This window comes from Labrus mixtus, chromosome 23 (assembly GCF_963584025.1).
Source record: "Labrus mixtus chromosome 23, fLabMix1.1, whole genome shotgun sequence".
NCBI classification, from domain to species: Eukaryota; Metazoa; Chordata; class Actinopteri; order Labriformes; family Labridae; genus Labrus; species Labrus mixtus.
This window is the reverse complement of record NC_083634.1, coordinates 1,762,912-1,781,088: the sequence shown is the minus strand read 5'-3', so window position 1 is coordinate 1,781,088 and position 18,177 is coordinate 1,762,912. Positions and strand designations below refer to the sequence as shown.

Below are 18,177 nucleotides of genomic sequence, written 5' to 3'. Positions count from 1 at the left end.
AAAGGCTTAAACCGACAATAAATTGTATCTGACAGTGTACCTAGAACTGACGAAATGCTCCTGAAGGCACCATTGCGAGAGGGAAAAGCTCTAAGGCGGAACTCAAAACCGATAGCAAGTGAACCAACCGGGCTGTTATTGTTGTTACACCCCACTACTGTCGGCAGGGTTATGAACAGCTGGGATTATTTTTTAGTATGATGCATTATGGTGACAGATAATTATGTCCTCACTAGAGAAGAAAAGAGTGGATAAAACGGTTGCAAACGAGGAATCTGATGAGATTGACTGGGGCGGAAGTGGAGCTAACCAGGGGGAGATTAAGAAGAAGAAGACCCAAATCTTATCAAAGAATGTGCACATTGGTCTTCCTGATCCACATACAGGTGCTGTGAAGTGTTCCCTGATTGTAGGAGACTACCTCTACTTCCATTATGGCTGTGATGGACAAGACGACAGAGGCTGGGGGTGTGGCTACCGCACAATTCAAACAATGGCCTCCTGGCTTTGTCATAACTGGTCCCCTATTCAGGACAAACACAGGCCTCCACCAAGCCTCCCTGAAATCCAACAAGCTTTGGTCAGCATGGGGGACAAACCAGACTCCTTCTCGTGCTCCAAGGAGTGGATTGGAACTTTTGAAGCATCCCTGGTCCTTGACTTTTTCTATGATGTCCCCTGTAAAGTGGTTCATGTTAGAGGTGGGGGTGCAGAGCTGGAGCAGGTTGCAGTGGAAGAGCTACATCAGCACTTTCAGAAGCATGGGTCCCCAGTCATGATGGGAGGGGACCGGGATAACTCTTCTAAGGGGATATTAGGAGTGTGCACCGGGGACAAGGGGAGTTACTTGCTCGTCCTGGACCCTCACTACTTTGGGGGTGGGCTCGAAAACATGGAGCTGCAGAGGTGGGCGTGGGTGACATGGAAAAAAGTATCATCTCTGGATCACTCATCATTTTATAACCTGTGTATGCCACAGACTGGCAAAAATAAACATAAACTAAATGACTGACCAATCCTGGAGTTTCTTTTTTATATACAGTACCATTCATAAGTTTAGACACACCTGATGGAAATGCACGTTATTATCTTAAAGACATTTTGATCTAAAGGCTTATACTTAAATGTTTGAAATGTGTTTCTTATAGAAATAGAATTAGTGAAATTGATGCCTACATAGGCTATGTTTGCATTTCTTTCCAAATCAAAAGTGATCCGTTGGTTAAAATCAATATATTGTAAGAAAAAAAAAGATTAAAAACCCTTGATGAAAATAACGGCTCTTTTTCTTATTGCTCCATTTGCCTACCTACTGTTTGAATCCAACCATCTTGAACTCACATTAGGAAAGTTAATACCCACCAGTGTGTTTGTTTCCTGGAATGAAAAGTAAAGTTGCATTGACGTTTTTGTGAAAAACTGATCTTGAACAAACATTTTGAGGTATGTCGAGTAGCTGAATGTTTTATTGAAGACGCTAAAGCATTATACATAATCGTTTTTGTGAACATAATAATGACAACTTAAATTCACCTTTATCAATTTTCCAAAGGATTTATTGGAACTTTGACAAAAAATACAATTATTCATGTGATTATTCAAACCAACATTGCTGATCGTTGTATTGGTACAGGATCTTAAATGTGCAGTTTTGTGGATTATCTTTATCTTTAAGAGATATTAGAATATATATTATTATAATGTTCTGCCAAAAAAGATACCTTGTAAAAGTCACCTTAAATTTCAGGGTTTATGTTAAAGAGAATTTTTACCAAATATGGGCAATCCACAGACAAAATCAAGAAAAAACATCTAAAGATGAATTAATAGTTACACACTCTCCAATCATTTCAAAAACTATGAGTTGACTACACATCTAAATATGAAGCGGAAAGAGCCCCAAACCTTAAGCAGTGACACCATACTAGAAGATGAATGTATACCAAAGCTCTGCCCTCTTTCTCTCAATTGTTTGGCCCACAATCATTATAAAAAATCTGAAAATTCTGATCCACATTCATCCTCCCTTTGAGAAACCTTTCCAGGTTTTTCAGAGGAACTTCCACCATGTGGTTGTTGACTCGATCATTCAGCCCATAAGCGCCGAACACAGGGAACTTGTAGCGGACAAAGTACGGAGCATTTTGATCGAACTCGGTGCAGCAGTAGGCCGACCACATGTACTCCGGAACGGCCAACCGGTTCAGGTTGCTGCGACGGATGGTGTGCCCCGAGGTGGTGACGCCTGTGACCACGAAGGCTTTGCCACGGCAGTAGTTGTTGAGACGTTGGCGGATGATGTCTTGGTGTTCTGCCCAAGGACCCAAGTTAAACTCCCTGATCTGGGGTACCACATTCGTCAAGCTGTATGTGGCGGCTTTGTCCAGAGGGTCGGCCTGATGCTCGTCGGGATTAAGTTGGCCACGTTCATACTGAACGACATTAGCGTAGTCATCCAGGACTGCTTGAGTGTCCTCAAAGTTCATATGCATGCCTGCAGATTGGGGGAAGGGCTCCATGTTACTGCTGCTCTTTTCTGAGGCCAGCTATAGAAGGAGAGAGAGAAGGAAAAGATTAGATTTACTGTGCCCTTTTACAACTTCTGGAAGGATAAAGCAGAAATTCATTTGTTTACATTCATTCAGAGACATTCACAGAAAACCTATTTGCAAATGGCAGATTTACATAACTACTTCATAGAACATATAAAGTCAAATACCATTCGTAGTTAATAAATGAGCTTATCTCAAGCTTACTTTGTTGCCTGTAGCAACTGCAAACGTTGCCCCAGCTCTCTACACTGCTCATTGTTCAGTCTATATTTTCTTTGTCTAAAGACATAATGGAATCCTTGATCAATTCATACAAGTTGATGTAGCATATTGCATGATGTGAAACTATAAAAACCGCGCTGTATGGTGCTCTTTAGGTTGGCATATTTATCTTTTTTGAAGTGACAATACCAGCAGTGTTGGAGACTTTTGATTCGCCTTAAAGGGCTGATTATCTCTGATCGACTTCACAATATTTACAATACAATTCAGTGTACAAGACGCACTTTTAAAACCTTTTTAGTCTTTAATAGTTGGCTTTGTCCGATATACCAGTGTGACCAATATACCAGTGTAAAATGCTGAGACACGTGTGCATCATCACTGCAAAGGTAGGGTAGCCAACATCATCACAAACTGCATGAGACCCCCATTCATTGTGTATTGCAAGCGGCTGCTTCACCCCCCCAAAACGTGCTGGGATACATAGTGATGTATGGGTGATGGATAGTATCCACAATAGGTTGATTTTGACACTTAGACTTAAAACAGACCTGTCATTAAACTAATATTTGGAAAGGACTCTCACCTGAGGCTCAAACATCCAAGGAAAGTCCACCTTCTTCTCCCCGTCTGACTTCTTGAAGGTATAGGCAGAGTAGATGGGGATGTGATCCCGAGAGTCATAGAGGGTGACATAGCGGGGTTGATCCTCGTACCTCTGGCAGATCTTCTTAAAAGAGTTGCTGAGGTAGCCACGGGGTGGAGTGCCCATGTACAGAGAGTCCTTACAACGCTCTGCATGGTTGAAATCCACCACCACTCCTGCCTTGGCCCCCTGTAGCAAAACCAAGGTCAGCATGGTCATGAGAGCTGCCAGGCCAAAGGCACGGTTTTCTGACGTAGGTGTCATTATAGAAGCCCTTTACCTCCTTTTAGACCCTGATACGTCTGCCCGTGTGTATCCTTCTAACATGTAATACTTCAACGTTTTTTCTAACAAGTGCAGCCTCTACCCTAGCCTGCCTCATCTGTTCTTTAAGCAAACTGGTCTGCCATTGTAAAGTCTTTTCCATATATGCAAAATGCCAGCTGGGAACATAGCAGGAATTCAAAAGTTGTGAATGTTATCAATCAAAGAGAGTGTTTTTATTACACTGAACTGCAGAGGGGGAAAAAACGAGCTGATTCTATCATTATAAAAATTATACTGTCTCTTCAAGTACAGCAAACATAGAGTTTTACAATAAAGGTGCACTAAGTAGATTTGGTAGGGAAATGTTAAAGTTGGAGAAGTGAAACAATTCTATGCTTTATTTTCTGAACTATATACACAAACTTAACTTTACTTTGTTCCAGGGACAACATAGATCCCTGGAACCCTGTTTGGAGCTAAAAAGCTACCAGGAGAGTTACCGTTTCACTGTTGTGGACCCCCCACCTTAACTTCTCATGTAGCATTTTATCTTCAAACAGTGTTACAGGGACCATATGTTCCTCTGAGGACAGTTTGTGTATAGAGTTACAAACATATACTTCACAATCTGTACATTTCTCCAACTTTCACATTTCTCTACCAAAACTCCTTAGGTGCACCTTTAATACACAATTTTACTTTTTACTTTTTGTTAAGTCAGAGTAACAGTGAATGAAAGAAAAACTAAAACATACAAGTCAGAAGAAAAGAGAAGGCGCCTATTCCAATGTGTGTGTCTGAGAAAAGAGTGAGATCAGATCAGTGGCTTATGATGTAGTTCTTCTTTTACAAATGCAAAGCAGGTGTCAGCTCATGCTTTCGAGGGAGATACACAATCGTACAGAACATCTGCAGGCTCCTCAACCCTCAAAGCCCAATATTTTGACCCGGTATTAAAACCAGTGAGTTTTAGTCTTTGTATGTACCTTATAAGGTCGACAACAGCAGTGACCACATGGAGGGCTTGGTGAATATAGCACTATCAATTTTAGTGCCAGTGCAACAATATTGCATGAGATTTTTCATGTTAGCCAGGGAACATTGCACAGATGAAAGGTGAGGACTATACAAAAAGAGGCCGTATAGCCTTAAGTCTAAATAATCACGTTCTCTTAAAGGTGTAGTTTCTTATATGTGATAATACATTGTCTGTATGATGTTAACTTATGTTAATGAAGAATAAAAAACAACTTCAGAGAGAGTTTAATAACAGTTTGAAACAGTTTATTAGTTTATTTGTTTGACAAAGCAGGAACATCTGTCCACATTTTGAGTGAGGAATAATGTAGGGTGTTCAAATGATTGAGAGATCTGTTAAACAAATTCGTTTTTAAATGTGTTTTGAAACAAAAAATACAAATTCCTAATTTTTTTACATAATTAAGATAGTTTATTATGCTAAAAATATTGTCACATTTAACATTTGACAGCAGGAACAGCACAATGGTGTGAATAAACAAACAATGACTCGATGCATTTCCTTCACACTAACCTGCCTGGGACGTCAAAAATCAAGCAGGTTCATTGTTAATGCCATCATATCACCTTCACTTTCCATATAAGTCAAAACTAATTTAGCTTCAGTAAGAAGAAGAGACAGAAAATGACCATGACAGTGGAGACACGATGGCCTTGTAGCTTCTATGTAGTTATATCTTTACCTATTTGGTTTTACTAGCCACTGGTACACAATCCTTCACAAAGATCTGAAAGTTCTGATCTACAAAAGTTGTCCTTGTGAGGAACTCCTTCAGCTTCTCCACTGAGACCTCCATCAACTCATTGTTGTGCTCGTTGAGACCGTAATGGGCAAAAGATGGGAATTTATGGCGCTCGTTATACGGCGTGTTGTGGTCGAAGTCGACACAGCAATAAGCCGACCACAAGTATGTGGGCACTGCGATGCGGTTCATGTTTTGCCGGCGAATCATCTTCCCTGAGGTGGTGATACCGGTGACGATGTAAGCGGTGCCACGGCAGTAATTATTGAGCCGTTTGCGGATGATGTGCTCCTGTCTGCTCCAAACTCTGTTGATGAAGTCCGGCACCATCGGCACGACATTGGTGAGGGTGTAGGTGGAGGCTTTGTCATCCGGTTCGTTCTGATGCGCGTCTGGGTTGAGGGTACCGCGCTCATAATGGATGGCATTTGTATAATCATCTAGAACAGCTTGGGCGTCTTCAAAATTCCTGTGCATGTAACCGCTCGGGAAAGGCTGCATCTCACCTGTGTCAGTGTATGTGGATAGCTAGGGAGACAGACAAAGACAATGAACAAGTTTGAATCTATCGATCAATCAATTTTCATTTGTATAGCGTCAACTCATAACAAGTTTTATCTGGAGACACTTTACAAAAAGCAGGTAAAAGACCTTACTCATTGTTATGTTACAAAAAGCAGGTAAAAGACCTTACTCATTGTTATGTTACAAAAAGCAGGTAAAAGACCTTACTCATTGTTATGTTACTAAAAAGCAGGTAAAAGACCTTACTTATTGTTATGTTACTAAAAAGCAGGTAAAAGACCTTACTTATTGTTATGTTACTAAAAAGCAGGTAAAAGACCTTACTCATTGTTATGTTACAAAAAGCAGGTAAAAGACCTTACTCATTGTTATGTTACTAAAAAGCAGGTAAAAAACCTTACTTATTGTTATGTTACAAAAAGCAGGTAAAAGACCTTACTTATTGCTATGTTACAAAGATCCGGCCTATCCATCATGAGCACTTTAGCAAAGCAGCAAAAGTTACAGTGGTAAGAAAAAACTTATTAAAAGGCAGAAATTTTCAGGCCAGATCCCCGGCTCATGACGAAACAGCCTTCACAGGCCTAGACTGCGCCGGGCTAGCCACAATATCTCAGAGCAGATCAATTAAAGCATGCTTTCTTATCACCTCGTGTGCGCCATGCTACTTTTCTTTACCTGAGGTTCGTACATCCATGGGACATCCACACATTTCTCCCCGTCTGAGCGTTTGAATGTGTAGGCTGAGTAGACAGGTATGTGGTCCACGATGTTGTACAGTGTCACATAGCGTGGCTTCTTGTTGTAGTGTTGACAAATGAAGTGGAGGGACTGATGCTCCACTCCACTCGGCGGTGTTCCCATGTAGAGGAATTCTCTGCACTCTGGAGACAGCTCTTTTTCCACTCTCCCTCGAACGGCTGATGATAGCATGTTGACAGCAAGAAAAAACGTCTTCACCCAGAACGCCATCATGGTGGAACTCTTGCGAGATGTTAAAGCTTTCAATTCAATGTCACTATGCCTCTGTGAGCTGCTACAAATGTTTGAATGTGTCTATATCTGACCATGGAGCTCAGTCAAACAGCCGCCGTTAAAACTTTGCCACCTGCTATCATTACATTATTACATGCAAAACAATTCCCTTCATTTACAGCAGCAGATCCACCCACAGGCTGAAGAACAGCCACATGACATCAGTGGCAAAGAAATACATGTTTTACTTATTGTTGGGGATGAAGGTAGAAAAGGTTACACACCACTTCTAAATCTCTTTAAAGCATTCATAAAATACACAAAATGTTTTGTACAATTCTTGTCAGATTTCTATCATTTTGAAGGATTCTCATGTAAATCCTGCTGGAAAAGTTGTATGCTTGAAACGTAGAATGTCTTTTTTGTTTACAAAGGAGGACAGATTATCTTGCATTCAGAGAATTAATTTGTCATATATGTAGGCTAATACACTTCAGCTCATTGATGTAATAATTTCTTCCTTGTTGAAACACTTGAATAATTAAAGATATGGAACAAACTGATATAATAAAAACTATATTAAAGGTATTAGCCTAAACCTATATCCATATTTAAATGTATTTAGTAAAAGGAGAATACAGGGACATTTCATACCGGTGCAGCAATCAACGACAAACTAATAAGCCATTATAAAACTGTTAAATGGCTCAGAGAAAGTTATGAACCTCCATCTACCAGTCAATACCTTATCCAATGCTCCAAGTCCCTTGATCTGCTGTGAAATGTTTTAAGGTACTTCATTTGAAAGAAATGCCTATAGCAGAAATGTACAGTTTGTAATATTACAAAAAAGAAAATGTGGCTTAAATCAAAGACTGTTTTGTATTTTATTCATGTTGTAAATTATGTTATTGCCGTAAAACATGACTATACTATTCAACAATGTTCTTTGTTTATAACTTAACAAGTTAAGAAAATGTCACAATAGACACACACAAAGAATATCCACAGTAAAGGTTGTAAGCATGTAAATGGATTTCAGCATGTAGCGCCTTTCTAGTCCTCTGACTACTCAAAGTGCTTTTTACACTGCAGGACGCACTTACCCATTCACACACTGATGGTAGAGGTTCCTATGTAAAGTGTCCATCAATATTAGCTGATCACATTCATACACATTTACACACTGCTGACACAGCAGTGGGAGCAATTTGGGGCTAGTGTCTTGCCCACGGAGCCTCTGACATAGGACTGTAAGTGGTGGGGATTGAACCTGACATTCCGGTGAGAGAGACAACTACCAGTGAGCCATCGCCATTACTTTAAATATTTAATAATCCAGAAGCACAAACAATTAACATGTGCCAAAATGAATTAGAGCTGGACTTCTACTACTTGGTGGAGGATTGGTGGTCGATTTCTAGCCACACAAGTCCACATGTCAAAGTGATACATTGGCAAGAAACTGAACCCAAAGTTCAGTCAAAAGGCACTATACATCACAATGTGTATTTAGTTCAGTGTGTGTGTGTGTGTGTGTGTGTGTGTGTGTGTGTGTGTGTGTGTGTGTGTGTGGATGAATTAGATTAGATAAAATAAAAATAAAATATGTTAGCAACGTACATCTAAGTGTCTGCCATCTTTGTAGTAATATGTTTTTGAAAAGATGAATGTATGAAAGTATTGTGAAGCACTTAAAGTGGTCAGAAGACTAGAAAGACCATTTCAACTTTCAGCTCAGGGAATATTTAATAGTTTCATCTACCATGCCATTTTAACATTGAAAGCAACATTTCTTGGAGGTAGTATCCATGTACCAAAGATGGGGTAGAGTATTCCTTAAACAGGGTGAAAGTTGTTTTGGTTCCAAACCATGAAATCTGAACAAGGTCCACACAACATAAATGTATGAATTTCATAAAGGGAAGTATAAATATAGAGCTTTGCTCTCAAACTTTAAGAAGGTCTGCTAATTGGCTCATCATGCTGTGATTATTTCCAATAGGCCTGATAACACATAGAGACCTTTCATCAGAAATCAAACCCATCCTATCAAGCACATACTGTTTATGCAAATAGTTCTTTCTCCTCCTATAAATTGTCTGGCATGTTGGGAAAAAACACAGATTCCACATAGATCTGTGGTGTTCAGTACATTTTATATAAAGGCTGCATCGTCGGCTGTTCCTCAAGTTCCATTGGTCAGGTCTCTCTTTTTCTTGAAGGGGTTTTCTGACACACAGCCTTTGTAGAAAATAGTCAGATCACCATCTGTGTCTATCTGACTTTTCAGGAAGTTTTCCAAAGTCTTTAATGGGACTTCCACCACTTTTTGGTCAGTTTGTTCATTTAGTGCATAGCCTCCATAACTAGGGAACATGAACCTCACTTCATAAGGAGAGTTACGGTCAAACCGTGGGCAACAGTAAGCCAGCCATAGGTGTTTTGGGATTGCCAGGCGGTCTCTTTTATCTCGTTTGATTGTCGCACCAGAGATGGTAACCCCAGTCACTATGAAAGATTTGCCGTGGCAGAAGTTGTTGAGGCGACGGCGGATAACATCCAAATATGGGTTCCAGGTGCTTTCCAGAAAGTTTGTGAGTAATGGAACTACATTGGTCAGAGTATATGTGGAGGATTTGTCATTCGGCTCTGATTGGTGCAGGTCAGGATTCAACGGGCCACGTCTATATTCTACTGCATCTGTGTAGTCCTCCAGCACAGCCTGGCTGTCCTCAACCAGAGGCGGGTTATTGTCAGTAAGTGCAAGAGCTCTCATGTTGCCACTCTCTCCAACAGAAACCAACTGTAAAGAGGAGAAAAGTGAGGAAAAGAGTGTCAATTCATTATAATAACAACAACACAAGAAAAAAAAGAAGAAGAAATGAGCCAGCAGTTTATTAGCTTAGCTAAGCACAAGGACAGCTAGCTTTTAAAGAAAACATACATATAAACACATTATTTTTCACCCAAAATATTTCTCTCTAATCCCAACATTATTGAAATAATCAGTACCTCTGTGATATGAAGGTGAAGGTGAAACTATATTGGGAAAAAGTGCATAATTACTATGGCTAGCCTTGGCTAAACTAGCTAACTGGCTAAAGCTAAATATATTAGCAGACAGAAATTAGAGTGAGATCATGAGATTTCAAATAGGCCTTCACACTTTTCTTCAAGAGAAACATTTTAAGGGACATGTTTGTTAAATTCAAAGGTGATTGGACTCACAGTATCATGTTGCTATGTCTATTGTTTTATCCTGCATGAACCTGTTGAAGGATTTTATGTATTATCCAAATTGTGCCTTCAGAAATTGACATAATTAAAGCTTGAGTATATGTTATGATAGCCTAATTATACTCACTGATCTTCATGCAAGATCTCAGACACCCACCCTGCAAGACAGAGCGCTACCGCAGGTCGTTCATCCCATCTGCCATCAGACTGTTTAATCAGACTCTTTAACAGCATCACCACTCATATCAATAATGCTACACACTGTGTGTGTTTATAATAACAATAACTCTTTCCACAAGTGGAAGTGTAAATACCTTGTATTATTCTATTATTGTATTTTTCTGCCTTTATTTAACTGATGTAAATATGTTTGATTTTTAACTTCTTGTTATTTTTAATAATTATATTCCTGTTTCCTGTTTTCTTAAGCTGTTGTAATGCAAAAATTTCCCCCATGGGGGATCAATAAAGTTTATCTTTATCTTTATCTTTAAGATATGATGAGATTAAAACAGGGTTTTGGCAACAATTATTGCCTCTCCATGGTCAGGTTAAACAAAAGTGACAAATCAACCAATAATATTAGGTCTTCTCCCTACCTGTGGCTCAAACATCCATGGCGTGTCCATCCTTTTCATCCCATCAGACTTCTTAAAGATGTAGGCTGAGTAGAGTGGGAGGTGGCGGCTGCTGTCATACAACGTGGCGTAGCGCAGTTCATCTGCATACTTCTGGCAGATCCTCTTCAGGCTGGTTCCTTTTATTTCCGCAGGTGGCGTCTGCATGTAGAAGAAATGGCTGCAGTCTCTGAAGCTGCTGGACACACTGGCACTCACCACTGGAGATGTGGTCAGCAGGGAGAAAGACAGGATGCAGATGCAAAACAGAAGCATCATCACACAGCTGGAGTAGAGGAAAATAATTTGAAACCAGGCAATTTTCTCATCATATGCAGCTTGTCGTGTGGTCTCAAACACCACTTTAAATAAAGGGATTACATGGGGATGAAGAGTTCTGTATTTAAAACGCTGTTATGATCTAGTAATGTGTAACGACGGTTGGACAGAGAAACTCAGTAGTATATGTAAAGCAGCAGCAGCTCAGAGAGGTTGTATTGGTTGGATGGTTAACTTATCTTCCCCTACATTGTCTACGCAGCCATGCATCTCTGCACGAGCTTCTGTGCATGTTATTTATTCAATTCCCTAAATTTATTGTATTTTTTCCAATTTATGAATGTAAAGCAATGCACTTGATTATGTACAAATATTTCCAACAATTTCTGCAATAAAATGTGTTCATCTGTCTTTCAAAAGGCCTGCATTTATATGATTTGCATTAAACTTTTGCTTGCAAACTCATGTAGTACACTGTACATCTGACCTAATAGTTCTCCTTAAAAACACAACTGTATGGTTGATACTGTAATTGCCTACAGAGATGGTTCTTTGCAGCAGTTTAGTGTTTGCTCCATACTCAAGTGATACACACAGTCAGTCTTAATATATTAAAACTCATTGATTTAGGATATTCCGTCAGGTTAATGTATTCGGAACACTAAATTGTGAAATCAAGCCATCTTTTGACTGAATATACTCAGTCATTTTCTATATTATACCAGAGTTAGACCTAGTCTGAATAATTTTGCCATAAAGTTCTGTCACATTGACAAACATTAAATTGCTTTGTTCTCCATGAACTATGCATATTGTTTCTCTTGATACATTTAAAGCAAATAAAAAAACTTTGCACTTAAATGGTGTGATGATGCCATATAACAAAATAATTTCTCAAGCACAAATAGACATTCCAGTTTGGGTATTTTATTCCATTATTTATAAAAGTACAACTGTTTAACACATAAATAGATCATGTTGGTTTGCTGCCCTCTAGTGGTCATTTTAAACACAACATCATTAAAAATTCTTAACACTGACTGTAATCCTCAGTACTTTTTACAAGGGATATGTCATCCCTACTCACAAAAATGCGGTCGTTTTTATCCCTTAGTAACTTGGAAACAGTAATTCATGCATTTATTTCATCTCATTCTGCAATTCACTGTACTCTGGTCTTACACAACACAACATAAACAAACTCCAACTGATCCAAAATGCTGCAGCTAGATTCATAACCAGGTCCAACAGAGAGAGAGAGCACATCACACCAGTTTTAAAATCACTTCAGTGGCTCCCAGTCCGTTTTAGAATTGATTTTAAAACTCTTGTGATCCTTTTAAAGCTTGTCAGATTATATTGCAGACCTCCTGACCCCCTACGAGCCCCCATGCAACCTGAGATCCTCCGGTATTACTTACTATACCAACCTTAAAACCCTATAGGCTGTGGAATGACCTACCCTGAGGAGACCAGGGAAGCAAACACACTGCCTTCCTTTAAGTCACTTTTAAAAACTCATTATTTTAGACTCGCTATGGTTTTATTGTTGTTTTATCTCCATGTTATGTTCTACCACCTGTCACCTTTTGGCTTAATTGTATGTAAAGTGCTTTGTAACTCATTTTGAAAAGCACTACACAAATAAAGGTATTATTATTATTATAATTATAATAATTATTATTATAACCATTATAATGGATACCATTACATGTTTTGAGTGTTGTTTTAAATATACTGTTGTATCTAAATTTATAACATGTGTGGATACCATGTTTTACAATTAAACATAGCTGCCCTGCAAAATATGTTATATAGCTATCTAAATAAACCTGGGTGGACAGTAAGAAAAACACTGTTACAGCTGGATTTACTTGTTGGTAACACTGAAGCAAAAATTTGTTGATGAGCCGCTACTGAACCTGGCTATCTTTTTGTTTTGTTCCAGTGACACTGACCAAAAACTTGTTGGTCAATGAATTTAGATCCAAATTACACAGGATATATATTTTAATAACAGATAACACAAGATAACATTGGGTGACAATGTTGGACCTGCCCTGTGCTGCTCTAAATTGAAGGTGGAGTGGCAATGCAATTAAATAAAATGACCACAAACAATTGATACTAAGAGAACCTGGGGCTTTAACTTCTTATTAAAGCGTCTGTGGAGCACACTTGAGTGATTTTATTCAGATAGATTAGCAAATATTCTCTGATGCTCCTCTATGATAATTAACCTTATATGTATATTTTTTAATTACATTGCAGTATAGGTATATTTCCCCTTTTCCTACTTGCTAATTTACTATTTATGAATTTTAAATTAAATGTTTGTCATTTAAATGTCAGGCCTCAGTTGAGGTTAATACTATGTGTTTGCTTCATTCTTCCTCTTTGCATCCATAGTGTATCTGATGCAGTGTGGAATAATCTAAGTGATGATACACACTTGCACCAGTATTGGTTTTATTTTCTTTAATAGTTTCCCATTTACATGTTTTTCTTTCTGGTCTTCATGTTTATTAAGGAGTTCCAACTTTGAAAGAAGCAGGCTGTGAGCACTACTGCAAATCATAGCTCTGTATATTCATTGTGTGTATGATTGGTATTCAACAGCGCCATCTGCTGGCTAAAATTAAACAGCCTTTCATAACAGTATTTAGCATGCTATTTCTGATATTGCCGCTCAACATGCCCTGCGAGTTTTTCAGTTCACTTTCAAAGGGTCGCAAATTACTCATTATGTCTCATTCTCGCCATTATGTATTTGAAGCACTATGCTGACTGCAAAATACACACACACACACACACACACACACACACACACACATATATATTATATGTATATATTTCAAAAACTGCATCTTGCTGCCTTTCTAATTTAGAGCTCACTATTTTCGATAAGATAAGATAATCCTTTATTTATCCCACAACGGGGAAATTTACAGTGTTACAGTAGGAAAGAGCAAAGATTGCAAACAGAAAGTGAACACAGTACAATTTAAATAAAAAAATAAAAATTAAGAATGTACAAAAAAAGATAGACACTAAAAATATATATTTTTTAAATGAAAATAAAAAATAAAAAATAAAAAAATAAAAAAATAAAAAAATAATAATAAAAAAATGTACATCCCCCATGCCAAAGTTACCGTGGCTCCTCTGTTTAGTGGCTTTTTATCCCATTCAGGCAACACACTCTGCATTTGAACATGCCGTTGCAAAGTGCGGTGCACATCAGTGTCCAGGCTGGTAAATAGGGGTGTGTGTGCACTGCTACAACATTGGTTAGCCGCTTGTCAATGTCCAGTCACGTGGTATCACACGGACGGCCATGTTTCCTGAAACACAAACAACAAGAGGAGCAGCGACCGGGAGCCAGCAGACACATACTGATACGCAGCTGCGACCGTAGGAGGCGAGGGGGACAAAATAATAAATACAATACAGAGCGCGACTTTCTGAAAGTACGATTCTGTCGAATGAATACGTTTACAGTGATTAAAAAGACCAATGCATTCGACATATTGGCTGTAGAGACGCCGTGCAGACCACCAGTCTGGTAGCTATAAACAGTGAAGGTAAGCCGTGGTTCCTCTTTCCAGCTTTAGCTAGTTAGCTAACGTGTGCTAACGAGCTAACTGCTGCAGCTCAAACGGCGTGAATATATATCAGGTGTGGAGAGCATTCCTACCAAGTTCGGTTTTTTTGTAATTTTTAAAGGCTAATCTTTGTTGTTTGTGTTTTGTTTACATTGCGTTAGCCGTAGAGCAGAGTAGTGGAGGTGGTCGTCCCGCACATTGGCGGAGCAGGCCGGGGAGTCTGAGTCCAACACTCCGCCCCCTCCGCCATCATATCTGGTGTCATTTCAACCTACAAGCAAAGGCCTCTACCATAAAACACACCGTTCACTAGCCAATCCATTTAATTTCTGCAACCAAAGTGTGATATTGTGGGGAGAGTATTGTTGCAGAAGTTGATTAATCTCCATTTCCCCACTAATGTAGAAACTATCTTGAAAAACGAACAATCCAAGCCGATGCAACATTAGCTCGTTAGCTTACGTCAGCTTGCGCTATTCTGTCTGATATCTCAGCCATCTAAACTATTTAACATTGTTGAGTTTTTAAAGTTGCATTTCATCGTACAGTGATTACCGGGTTAAGATTCGCTTCAATGTCTGCTTCAGTTCATATCATGACCCCGCCACGTTTTGAAATGCACAACATTTTCAAGTAGTCAAATTCATAGTAAACGTTTTATTCTTGCAACAATGCTGGAGCAGACGCTAGGTGACCTTTGCTTCGTCTCAGCTTTTGTATAACCTACGAAATACCAGATATTTACATTTACAATATGTCAGATATGTGCATGTCGAAGACTGAAGTTTGAAGCTATAATAGCTGCTAACAGGCTAAACATGCTATTCTGCTTTATCTTGAAAGAAAGTACTGCTGTTTGTATTGTTTTAACCAAAAGTGCCATTTATATAACATTTATTTATCCATCCTGCTGCTTTTAAAGTGCTTAATCAGTAAAAGTATATTTAAAAACATTTTAAGTGTGATTAAAAGTTTCTAATCATTCTTAAATGTTTTCACAAACTAATAATATATAGTGACATTGCATTGCATAGGATGTAAATTGGCCTGTCAGAGTGTCTGTTAACCAAGGCTGTTTATTGAAGGATTAATTAACTTTCAAACTGCTTTGAAAGTATATTTTTAAAAGTTTTAAATTGCAAACACATTTCTCTCAATTTCATGTAGATTCACAGTGTAAGTGATGTATGATATGGATTTTATCAGGTGATTCCGCTTATTGACAAGTACCTGCTTCTCATGGCTAATACCAGTAACTTAAGTCATCATTTCAAATGTTGTTTAAAAAAATTAATGACCTATGCACTTCCAAGGGATTAGAGATACTGGGACAAATGTTCAGTATTCATCTTTTTTATGTTTCGGTTGAAAACAATATCGTTTTCATGCAAATCAACATGATAACAATGTCTGTCAACATGATACTGATATAACTGTTAAAGGTCAAATATCAGCTGAGGTTATTGGCTTGATGTTGCCAAACTCTAGTGGTAACCAATTGGCATAATTCATAATGAGATGCTGAAGTTTCAGCATTAACTGTAATCGGCACAAAAGACTGCAAGGTTAATCCTTAATAACTTTTTTATTGATTTTGATTTAACTATTAATTCTTATTAGAATGACACTTTGGTTGTAAGCAGGTTTTAAAATTATAACTAAACGATAGAAGGACTCTTTCAAGTAAACCACAATGTTTAGACATTTCTGGTAGTTTCACAGTGGCAAGAACACTACTAACCATACCATAAAGTCTTACCATACGCTCAGTTACTCAAAGATTGTGTTTAACTTCTCTCAGCAAAAACTGAATCACATAGCCTACCAACACTCTGAATGTTAATGCGACGGTGCTTGGACAATATAATCCATTATTCTGTGCTGCCCCACACCTAAAGCATGAAAACAATTTCTGTTACATTGTGTCTTGAGTTTGAGTCGGTGTAACAACAGTAACACTCAGGTAGGTAAGCATTGACCAATGTTAACAAGTTTCTCCAGGTGTCAAGAGTCTTTGCCTGTCACAGTTGTGTCCTAAAATGCTTGATTTCACGGCAGCCATACCCAGCCATAGCCAAATAATTTCTATGTAATTTGGATTGTTTTGAGTCTGTTCTTTGCGTGACAATTTACGCATCCACTATGAGTGACTGGTACACACGCTCCAAGAAAGTCATCTTTAGGCTGAGGGAGCTGTTTGTTTCTTGACATCACTTTAAACAATTAGCATGTCACGCTGCAAAAAGAGTGTAAAGGCTGAATTAAGCTTCAGTAAATTTACCATGGAGTGTTAAAATCGCACTCTAGTTTACCGTTGCATTGCTCTACATATGGCAAAAAGGAGAATCTGGGCGCCGCTATCTCTTACAACACCTTCCTATTGATGGATTTGGGTTTTGAGCTAGTCTGTCATTGATAACGAGATATTTTCTAGCTGTAAAATTACTCTTGAGATGTGCGCTGACACACACAGCTGTATAAGAGCCGTCTAATCTACACCACAGCATACGTCTGACGTGCAACTTCTCAAAAATGTAACATGGTATTTCCTACGTTTAAAATATTTCTGGGCAATGCTGACGTTTTCAGAATTCTGCTGAAGGAAGAATGCTACAAATCCGTATAAGCAATTGCAGTCTTAATATTTATCAGCTCCAACTCCAACATAATATGCTCCGTTTTCAGTTGCCATGGTTTCATGTACACAACCAAGCATGCAACGTGGCGGCACCAAAAACTTGCGATATAACAAGAATAGAAATCAGACTGCAAACTACAGTTTGTAGGTGGAGTATTTCAGAGCTATGCAAACACACCAACGTACAAGTATGTAGTTCTCACAACAGCGTAGGCCACTACTGTACAGCTAGTGGGTAGATTCAAAGCAGAAGTATTAACCAGGCTTTAGGAACACAGCCTCTGATTGGCCAATAGACCTAAAACGGGCTATAGTGGTTTGGCTAAGTGGACTGCAAATCAATTTAAATAAGAAAAAATGATAAATAATCCCCAAAACAAATTCAGCTTGGGATTTGTTTATCCTAATGCATTTACGGTCTAGTCTCTCCAAAAGGTCAATGCAGTTTAAAGGCCGGATGTATAAGGTACCAAAAGAGCTAAGGCTGCAAAGGAGCTCTAGTAAGAACGGGCAGGTGTCTGCTTGATAGCAAAACAGGACATACACGATGAGTAATGATTGGTCCAATTTACAGAAAATTTGGGTTGATAGGATAATAATATTACAAGGCTGCACAATTTGCACAAGGTCTTGTGATTGCAACATCCTGGGGGGATGTTAAATTGCAACATCCTGGGGGGGATGTTTAAAGTTTCCTAAAAATGATGCAGTGGTCAGCTTTTTGAAGCAAAAAAAAAACCCAAACAAAATACATCTGAGTCTGGGTTTGCTCGGAAGTTCAAACAAAGTGTGTGAAGGTGCTCTTTGGTGGACTACACAAAAATTCAAAA

General features: G+C 38.7%; 5 protein-coding genes across 5 annotated transcripts in view; 2 read left to right on the top strand and 3 right to left on the bottom strand.

The window, feature by feature from the left end:
• Positions 1 to 93: 93 nt before the first annotated feature.
• On the top strand, positions 94 to 1,278 carry ufsp1 (UFM1-specific peptidase 1 (non-functional)). The gene has a single exon (XM_061031302.1). It carries the CDS (start codon positions 224 to 226, stop codon positions 1,010 to 1,012), a length of 789 nt encoding a protein of 262 aa, XP_060887285.1. The 5' UTR covers positions 94 to 223; the 3' UTR covers positions 1,013 to 1,278.
• Positions 1,279 to 1,448: 170 nt separating this feature from the next.
• si:dkey-85k7.10 (endonuclease domain-containing 1 protein) lies at positions 1,449 to 3,807 on the bottom strand. The gene is made up of 2 exons (XM_061031301.1): positions 3,361 to 3,807; positions 1,449 to 2,546 (listed from the first exon to the last, which is right to left on the bottom strand). The coding sequence occupies exons 1-2, from the start codon at positions 3,682 to 3,684 to the stop codon at positions 1,965 to 1,967; spliced, it is 906 nt and encodes a 301-aa protein (XP_060887284.1). The 5' UTR covers positions 3,685 to 3,807; the 3' UTR covers positions 1,449 to 1,964.
• Positions 3,808 to 4,965: 1,158 nt separating this feature from the next.
• On the bottom strand, positions 4,966 to 7,091 carry LOC132958833 (endonuclease domain-containing 1 protein-like). Its single transcript, XM_061031899.1, has 2 exons — positions 6,672 to 7,091; positions 4,966 to 5,996 (listed from the first exon to the last, which is right to left on the bottom strand). The coding sequence occupies exons 1-2, from the start codon at positions 6,966 to 6,968 to the stop codon at positions 5,409 to 5,411; spliced, it is 885 nt and encodes a 294-aa protein (XP_060887882.1). The 5' UTR covers positions 6,969 to 7,091; the 3' UTR covers positions 4,966 to 5,408.
• A 1,764-nt stretch (positions 7,092 to 8,855) lies between these two features.
• On the bottom strand, positions 8,856 to 11,101 carry si:dkey-85k7.11 (endonuclease domain-containing 1 protein). The gene is made up of 2 exons (XM_061031983.1): positions 10,808 to 11,101; positions 8,856 to 9,774 (listed from the first exon to the last, which is right to left on the bottom strand). Exons 1-2 carry the CDS (start codon positions 11,099 to 11,101, stop codon positions 9,157 to 9,159), a joined length of 912 nt encoding a protein of 303 aa, XP_060887966.1. The 3' UTR covers positions 8,856 to 9,156.
• A 3,355-nt stretch (positions 11,102 to 14,456) lies between these two features.
• The window catches only part of gigyf1a (GRB10 interacting GYF protein 1a), a 29,620-nt gene continuing 25,899 nt past the window's right edge, over positions 14,457 to 18,177 (top strand). The window contains exon 1 of the mRNA XM_061031930.1: positions 14,457 to 14,688. The gene's annotated coding sequence lies outside the window, so the exon portion shown is untranslated. The remainder of the gene's footprint in view (positions 14,689 to 18,177) is intronic.